The sequence below is a fragment of the Echinococcus granulosus genome (genome assembly GCF_000524195.1).
Source record: "Echinococcus granulosus chromosome Unknown EG_S00020, whole genome shotgun sequence".
NCBI classification, from domain to species: Eukaryota; Metazoa; Platyhelminthes; class Cestoda; order Cyclophyllidea; family Taeniidae; genus Echinococcus; species Echinococcus granulosus.
In genome coordinates this window covers 777960-787614 of record NW_020170400.1, presented here as the reverse complement: position 1 = coordinate 787614, position 9655 = coordinate 777960, and the positions used below count along the sequence as shown (strand labels likewise).

Below are 9655 nucleotides of genomic sequence, written 5' to 3'. Positions count from 1 at the left end.
CAGGATCCAAGCCCACGCACACAAAAACAAAATTCCAAAACTTTTTTAAAAAGATTTTTTTATAGTGTTACACCTTATAGGTAACCAGAATCTAGGCCTGACTTCAATTACGCTTTTCGCTTCGTTGTCATTTTAGCACCACCTGGCCACACATTCGCCTGTCTGGGGTGCTTTTATATTCCCGTGTAGGGTAGTGAAGTAACCAAGTGAATTCATTTGTCTGCATGAAAAATAACAACTGAAAGCTTCTCTTACCGTTATAGTTGTTCTTATTTATGAAGGTAAGCAATCTAGACTCAAGCACCCCTGCATTTCACTTTTATTTCTTAACTGCCTAGTCTGCGTTTGACTTATGCTAATGCTGTGAAAGGGTTGGATAAGCCACGCAAAATGAAGTTATGAGGAGCAAAGCCAGAGGGAACCGAGGGTGCGGAAATATTATCCTAAAGTGAAATCATTCTCACGAACGTGAGGTACAGGTTTTGAGTTGCTTATATTTCATAGTTGCCGATCAGTTACTATTGGCTTCTTAGCCCTTCTTTTGTGATTTTCTAAAGATTTTACTTTCATTCCAGGCAAATATTCCCTTGGAATGCGAATAACATAAAGAAATTCACTTTCTCTAGGGAAAAGAAAGAATGAAAAGGTTATAAGATTACTTATAAAAGGGTCCTAGTCTTAAAAAGACACTATAATCATTGTAAGTAAGTGCCTTAGCGGAACCCCTTCTGTGAATTAGTCGGGACAGTTCCAGTAGCTCTGTTTGTGCTTAAGGATGAGTTTAAATACAGTACCCTATAACATGTCATTCCATCAATTCCAGGTACCTTTCTGATTCTCGTTTCCCTTCACTAAACGTCGAACCCTATCCAATGACCATAGTGAATTCAAATTATGCAACGGTTTTCATCAAAGGGGTGGAATCTTGCATCTTCTAGAGCGAAGTGAAGCGACTTGCTTGGGGAGCACAATTAAAATAGCATGCGATTCCACGGCGAACGTTTTTCGTATGCTGATGTGACGCGTAATCATCACATCACCTTTGCGCCTTCCTTTTGATTAGGTTGATTGATGGTTTCAATGCACCGCTGTTAAGAGGGAGTTGAGGCCAAATTATTGGTGCTTATTCCATTGCGTCAATGCTTCCATGATAATTGTGCTCCTAGCCTTCCAGCCCTTTAGAAATAAATGAGGCGTTATGGGGGCTAGGTCATGTCTAAATTCAGCTCCAGTATCATTTATGGGGCCAGTTGCTTAAGGCTAACAGGTGAACTAATTTGTAGGTGGACTAGATAATGCGGTATACGCAAAAGCGATGGAGCATTGCATAAATAAGTGGTTAAATTCCTGACTTCTCATAATACTGATTCATTTTTTCGGTTGAAGTAGTCGGAATTTTAAAGGAACCATATATCCCCTCCTTGTTGTTGGTAATTAGCGAATATTGGAATAACGAGTTTCCAGTAATGCAATTCACCAAGGTGATGGAGAGGAATGGATACCGAGCCTTGCCTCCGTAAAGCCAACTTAACTGGTCTTGCTTTTGGGAAACCCTTCCTCCAAGCAACAGTTGACATGATTTATGCTAACCGCGAAAAATCGGTGAACCTCGAGCAGCACCAGGGCAGCAAAATCCCTCAATGCCAGATACCCAAAGGACGTAACCCAATCTACTGAAGCCTACGAGATGGACAGCTAACATTGAAGTCACATGCCTCCCCGCTTTCATGAAAAAATCAGCCTGTAAGGTTTGCTCCTGTTCCACTTTTTTAGAACACCAGACCACATTGAGTTTGGCGACGCAGAAGGGTGCGTTTATACACCCTGGAATCTTCTGTCCTCGAGGCTTCAGTCACGGTCTTAATAACATGGAGATCAGTAAATAACACATCAACTTGTCTGAGCACCTGCATACCATTATATTCAAACCACTACATTATGTTATAGTGAATTAAGGTTTGCTTTTAATGGGCGTCTGAATATAATGAGCATGCAGACACTCACTACATTTGGCAAATCCTCAACTTCGGGTTTTACTCATTAACCACTGATGGAACAAAATGAAGTCTTAAATGGCTTATAACTGATTTGGAATATAAGTCTACTGTATTTTTTCTCAAAACGATTTATACCACAATCTAAGATCATGATATTCGGCTTCCTTTTGTCACTTAGTGGTACGCTCCTGTAGAAACCGAGTGACAATCAGAACACTTGCTGTAGCTTTAACCTGTCCTGACCTCAGCTCCAAAACCACTCATTGGTAGGAATTTTTCAAAAAAAGGCGAAATGTAGAACTACAGTTGATTGATTGGATTCCAGTCGATGGTGTAGTATATGAGCATTTCTTCTGACTGCATCAAACCACGTGAGTACTTTAGTCTGCAGCATGATCTTCGGGTCACTCTAAAAGTCTTCCAGCTCATTTGTGGGTTGGTAATGTATGTTCTTCCGCAGTACTTTCGTTTGTTATAACTTCAGATAAGAATCGAGGCGCCGCGGCAAAGGAATCTTACATCAGAAACCAAATTCACATCTTGTCTAATTATCTTCCGTAAGTTTCTAAAACCCGCATAGAGCATACCTCAAGTAAGGACATTTATTTAAAAAAATCTTGCGCACATACTGATTGGTGAGTACTAGTGGATGGTAGATAAACCATCACTTGCTATTGGTGTAATGATACCACAGAAACATGCAATTTTTTTATGCAAGGGGGATTTCTAAGTGACATCCGAACATAGATGGGAATATATTTCTCCATCAGTTCATAACGAGGTTGTGATGTTAAATCCTATTAGCAAGGAACCAAAACGTTAGGCAACTTGGAAATCAGTTTAAATTTCGCTAAATTGTGTTACATTCCGGAATAATTCCTGGAACAAGAATTATGCCATCACCTAGGGACAGCATATATGGCGTTTTACCACTCAGAAGATCACTATAACTAGTTAGTAGTACAACTGAAACAAAATAGGCTAAGTTATAAATCCTTTAGGAAAGTTTTAACTAACCTTGAGAGTCCAACTTTTCCTGTTCTCATCGTAGCCCAAAATTCAAATCCAGTAGGTGTAAGGTACGCATTTTAATAGGGTGGGTATGTGAGACATTCGTTGGTTATTTGCCCCGTGTGATTGTCTAAAAATACTTGCCTGATCGTCAAAATTCCGAAGTCTTTCGTCATGTTACAAAGTTCATCTCTACTGAGAATTCCTGGTCAGCTGGAGGTGTATCTATTCCTCTTTGTTTTCGTAAATTCTGTGATATCTGCACTTGATAATAGGGAGGCAAATTGTTTTTAAGGCTATTTTACATAATATTAGGAAATGATAACCACCTTTTGGTCTTTGTATTACACTAGTCTACTGCTGAGAATTTTAAGGTCTCTTTTATGCTCCATACTTCATTGCTGTCAATCGAATGTTGGTGCGCTTGGTTGAAAATATCATCAAAAGTTGATATTATCTATCCTGCATTTTTATTCCAACTAATTTTGAATTGGAATAAATTGTTCCTTGCCTATCCTTTTCCAACGCACTACCAGTTTAACTAGGTTTCGAATTGATGCCTAAATAAAAGCCTTGGGTCCATCTGCTTTTTGTCTTAATGAATCTCTTTGCATCCGTGGCACCAGTATGCTAGTACGCAGTAGTTTTGATTACTTGAATCTGTTCTACTCATTTGCGTGCTGTGATAGTAATTGTGAAATCTCCTCACTTACACTAGTTTGTATGTGTGATGCAAGCCTAATTTGACTCGTTTTATTCACCCGCCTGGTAGACACTCTGAATGCCATTGAATGCCGACTGAGAAGAAGCCCTCCACCTTTTCCTTCCCTGAAGAGAAGGCGGAGGTTGAGGGTGGTGGGAAGACAGCGGTAACCAGGTTCACAAATTCCGTCCTTTCAGCATCACTGCCACCATCAGCTCCTCCCCGAAAGCGCGTCCAATTTCCTGAAGACGAGACTCAGCTGGCTACCACCCTTCCCACTGGCAACGAGGCCTGGCGTGTTGGTTAGTTCGATAGGCATCTGCTCTAATTCCGCGTATCTAGATCTCGAGACCCCGAATCACGTCATCGTGGACGCCTACGCGGAGGCCTGTCTTCGGTTAGATCTCCGCCCTCTCTCCTGCGTCATCGAACAGCTCTCGGTGAGTGTGTGGGCTTTTAGGTGTGATCAAACTTTGTCGGACATGGGACTGAATTTATATCGTTGTTATGCTTCGCTCTGTTGAATAAAATTTACTGGGGTTTCCTTTACACCACCAGGGTAACTCCTTTAAGATTCCTATTGAATTATTCTTTGGCCCGCACTGGCCGGAAAGTACCCGAGATGAGTTGGTTCACCTAGTTCTATTTCATGTACAAATAAAAATCGGCTATGGAGGCAAGTGAGATAGTTGCCACAGTTAAGTTCTGATGTTCCGCTACTGGTACTTATTAATAAATTTAGGTATTTGGAAAGTCACCACTCTCGTCTATTCTCGACTCTTTTCAGTAAAGGTAACAAGAGGCAGCTAGATTGCAAGACTAAGTTGTGATGCAAGACCACTTATTGATCAAGAGCAGATATTTAGATTGGCGCCGATTTCCGGCCTGCTTGATTCAATTATTTCTTATTCTTTTTGATTCAGGTTGTAGTAGACAGGTTGACTGTAGGGTTAGTCTAAATAGTCATCAGTTCTGTTATGATGGGTAGTTCCCGTTATTTGTTTATCAAGGGTAAATGTTAGGAAGGTTGCTATTCTTTTGATTGCTTTATTGACCGGATTATGAAATCCATTTGATAATTGCCGAAATGAGGTGTATTGAAAATCTGGCAAATAGGTAGTGACTAGAGCTGAGTTATGATGTACGGTTCCCGGTGCTTATTGCTCTCTCAACTGGTGTTTTACTAGAAAGTGTCCGCTCCCCTCGCAAAGACCAAAATTCCCGCCATCATTCTCAAGGGCACCCAACTCGCTAAGAAGGATTTGGAAGCACTGGAATGTATTTTCAAGTACTGCCAGGCGTATCATTTGAGCTTTGAGAACACTGGTCTCAACAATGAGGTGAGAGAATGAGTATATAATCTTACTCATTGATACTACCACTAACTTTCTGTGTCGCCCCTTGAATTCGTTGTAAGGAACACAAATCTCGAGCTAAGCTTATTAGCGTATATTTTTTTGCTCTTTTCCTCGTCTTGGTACAAAGCCAGTCCTTCTGTTGAGTCTCTGTGAATTCGGCTATCCACGGTAGATGCTTTTCTTTTGGCAAATCATCTGTATACAAGCCTTCCCCGAAGCATCAGTGAACGTAATGGTACTTTTCACAAAGAGTAAACGATCTCGGTTATATCTCACCTCGCCGGTACTAATTGTACACTTCAAGGAGCTTTATTATTGGACCACGGAATCATGCCGTTCTGCATCGCAGCTCTCCGTAATAGTTGTTCGATGGTGATAATCGTGCGACAGTTTTCCATCATGGGAAAAAGCCTTTTGCATCTTGTAGATTTAAATGGTTTTAATATGTTGACAAATTGAATTGAAGAGATCTAGTCCCAAGAAGCTGTTTCTCGCGTTCGATCGCCGAAGTTAGAATATTCTATTCTTATATTTAAAGCCTAAAAATGCAATTTTCCTCGGACTAGGAGTATCATACATTCATTCGTTTGTTTTGAACCCAGCCAGTTTGCTTGTGATACGACAAAGAACACGTCATATGTGTGACATCGGTAGCAAACGTATTAAATCCTCTCACTGGTAAAAAACATTTCGTCAGGATCCAGTTTCACTTGTTTCGGCCATTATTAATTGTAATACAAAATCCAGCGCAGTTTTAATAGCTCTTCCGTGGGGTCTAACATTCAACAATCCACGAAAGATGCCTTAATTCTGTGCCATTTCGATGTAGTCACCCAGTCAGCAAGACTGGGATTATTTTTATTTTTCCGCTGTGAATTCGTCAACACTCCTACTGGCGCAACGCTTGAATGACTTTTGTGACTGTAATAGAGTCCCTCACACTGAATGCAGCTTGACTGTCGGTGTGTAGGGAAGGGCTTGGAGACTGTTTTAAAAAATTACTTCTTATTACCACGTGACCAGAAAGTTTCGTGCGGTTTTAGACACCTCGATACAATGACTCGTTGTAACTTATAGGCACTTCTAAAATTCATTTAATGGCTTGTATGGATGCATTATAAGGTGGAGTTATCCGTCAGTCTCTCGGTATGGTACTCGTTATTGTGCTCTGTTATTTTTCAACTTTTATAATAAAATGTCAGTTGAACCTGGTGGATGTGATTTGAACTTGTCTGCTGCTCTACGTACCGAGTTTCATTGGCTTACAAAGCCGTAGGAGCTAGTTACTCCTACAACTTGTTGCCAAACCTTTAAAGAAGGCGCGGTATGCGGTAGTGGAACAACGTGCTGCTCAAAAATCAAATGTTTTAATAAGTATTTTGACTCGGGTGATGAACCACTCAAAGGTAGATGGAGCAAGCTAAGAAGAGAGAACCATTTAGTTTTAACGTGGATGAAGAATGACATCATGAGAAAAAGTTATTGTCGATTAGTTTGCCTAGAGCAAATTTTACCTGTGTTTAATTTGAGGGATGATAAAACAATCTGTTTTAACCCACATCAACTGGGAGCGGAAAGTTATGGAAATTGCTAAGTAAATGGGTCTTATATAAGTTTGTAGATTCTAAAGAAACACCTAGTCTCCACTTCTTGTACATTATAAAAAGATTCTATCTGGAGTGTTTGATGAATGATTGAGTATATTGTCACGTCAAGCGAAAGAACATATCTTTTTTATCTCAAAACGTCTATCTTATCATTTGCCGTGCACTTTTAAGGCGTAGTTTCACTCCCACAAATCTATGCTTACTTTTTGTGCCGAAGTTCAAAGGGTAATTACCGCTGGGAATTGTTTATCTGATACTACTCAGAAGGACTGGAAGGCGTCCACGATAAACAGCCAAGATTAGTGAACCAGTGAAAAACGTCCAAAACTTACTGTATGAAGCTTTTGACTCTAGGATAGAATGAAAGGAGGGGCACTGCTTCATCTACACCCTCCATACTCCTGAGATGTCTTCCGTCGTAATAATTTTCACCGTGGCATTAGATAATCAAATAATCACGGGAAATGGAGGTGAAATGAAAACGGGCTACCTGGGGTTGGATCGTTTGCTTGTAGGGACAAAACTTTCTATGCACATGGAATTTGCTGCAAGCTTACCTTCCATTGGGAAAGCATCAAGGAATTCGGATTACTTCAAGCAATGTAAAAAACTCATTCAAATAATCTTTCCGTGATTATTTGATTTTGGCATAAAGCAGATGAACTTTTATGTTTACCATTTACAGTAGGTAACCCCCAACCAGTTGTAATGATTGACTTTTTCTACCTGACTCTTAAGTGTAGATACAACTTTTTCATAGACTTTTTATAGAAGGATTGAGAGATTAGTGGAACACTTGGACTGAACAGTCCTGATACATGGAGGCTGCAGATTCCTTGAGTTGGGTCCAACTGCTTCAATTATTACGTCATTTAATCACATTTCGAAAATTCTGCGATCCACTTTATCAACCGGTTTCGCTGTGTGTGTGCGTTTCAGCTCTGGACTTAATCAGAAACCAATGTCTTCAAGATTTTGAGTCTTCTGACATCTTGAAAGCTCATTGGTAAATTCTGCCTGTTGTATTACAGTCCTTGTCCTGCCTCCTTGAGGCGTTGGATTACTACGTGCCATGCAGTGAACTCTGTCTTGCACGAAACAGGGGCATCACTGAAGGGGGCTTTGAACACATCGCTAATTTTATCTCCAAAGTGAGTTGTCTGTTCTTTTCTTTATTTTTGTTGTCTCTTACCTTACGTCCTGCCGTTTGGAGTAAACGCACAGAAGAATCACCAAAATCACCGCCTGGTCTAGTTAAGAAGCATTAGGCTGATGTATTCTATCTCCTTTCACGATATTACTCTTTCCTGTACGCCCTTTGATCAAAATGCTTTTAAAACAGTATAAACTCATTCAATTACTGATATGATTAAGAAATACCGAGATTAAGTAGTTTCGATGCAAATTGTGCAAAATTTATCAAATTTTAGCATTAACAAATGTACAGAAAATGGAGTAATGTTGCTCACTAGTTAAAAACATTATTATAAAGTATTCTATTTCCTATTTCAATTGGGCAGAAATTCTTTTCTAATTAAAAAATGATCCCCATATTTTTGTTGGGGCTAGAAATTATCAGAAATATCAAATTGTATTTCGATTTTCTGGGAGGTCGTTTAAAAGCATTCTATTTATGTCAAAATGTATGGGATATCAATTTTCGTGTGCTTTATGTAAATATTCATGAGCAGTGGCGATGAAACGAGTGATCGAACCAATTAAAACAATAAGGAAGTGCATTATGTGATTGTTACAAAAGGTTTACATCAGGTCTCCTGTCCATCAACATATACTTGTGATTGTGCCATTTGGTTCTTTATTTGCTCCTTTTTTCACATATGGAAATGAAGATGGGGTAGTTAGGACTAGAAGTTTCGTCTCATCCTGTTTCTGTGTATTAATCTCCTAATCCACCAAAGAAGTTTTTTGCTGTTCATCTTGAACAGATCTAAGAGTGGAGCAGTGCTGTACACAATCTGAATTTATGCTTTGCTCAAGTGACATTCCATCTTCTAATCCTAGGAATGTCAACAAATGCCTTAGCAATTTAGGTCTGAATTTAGTCTCTTATTCACATTTCAACCACACCAGGATTAATTAAATAGAAGACATTATCTATTTTCCATCTTTGTATGAATTTTCGAACCTAATTGAAACTTTGAATGGTGCTCTTGAAGTTTGAATTTCCAAATTTATGATGCTCTTATAAAATGCGCTTATTTCACTGGCTCAGAAAGTATTTAGAAGGTTTTGGTAGATAAGGCCTATTTATTTATCTATCTGTATTATGTATTTTGCCCTAATTGGGATAAAAAGCACCAAAAATTATTACAGAGGATAAGGCGTTTGTCGGTGAATGTCAGTTTCATTTTCTCAAAACATCTTTAAACGCAATTTTTTTGCATAATCGCTGCTGGACAAATAAGAATTCTATGTATTTAAGGTGGAGAAGCTCGGAGGCCATCTAAAAACTGGAAAAATGACGACATGTTTCACGCAAGTGTAATTTATTTCGGTTCATGTTTCTTCAGTGTTGTAATTTGCTGTGTAATTTGAACACCAGGTGCTGCATTGTGCGCCTGCATGCATTGAGGCGATATTGGTACACCTGCATTTATGAAACAAGTCGTACGTTAGGACCTGGACTAATAATTTTCTTCGAAATCGCATCCTACAGTAACAGGTATCTTCCATGCATCCCTCATTTCTAGGTCTACAACTTCACTCCTCTCGGATCAGCTGATCCTTACATCCATTCTTTCGGCAATCGGTCATCAATTTAAGTGGAACTAGGCGGTTACTGATCTACTCGTTTCGTATTCACCTGTTTATTCTAGATCTATTTAGTTCTTGTTTATTCACTCACCCGGAACACCATCCGTCTGTCCACTTCATCCAGATCTATCCCATATCCATCCATCCATCCATCCATCCATCTATTCTTGCGGGCTACATCTACTGACCAGATACTGCAGCAGG

At 39.5% G+C, this 9655-nt stretch overlaps 1 protein-coding gene across 1 annotated transcript in view; it reads left to right on the top strand. All coding sequences in view use genetic code 11, as the record gives it.

Annotated features, from left to right (window-relative positions):
* Positions 1–1494: 1494 nt before the first annotated feature.
* The window catches only part of EGR_03726 (Leucine-rich repeat-containing protein 68), a gene marked incomplete at both ends in the record, with an annotated part of 15822 nt that continues 7661 nt past the window's right edge, over positions 1495–9655 (top strand). Inside the window, 6 exons of the mRNA XM_024492975.1 lie at positions 1495–1660; positions 1774–1878; positions 3843–4013; positions 4054–4151; positions 4899–5051; positions 7708–7827. Of these exons, the coding sequence (XP_024352632.1) occupies positions 1495–1660; positions 1774–1878; positions 3843–4013; positions 4054–4151; positions 4899–5051; positions 7708–7827 (813 nt within the window). The remainder of the gene's footprint in view (positions 1661–1773; positions 1879–3842; positions 4014–4053; positions 4152–4898; positions 5052–7707; positions 7828–9655) is intronic.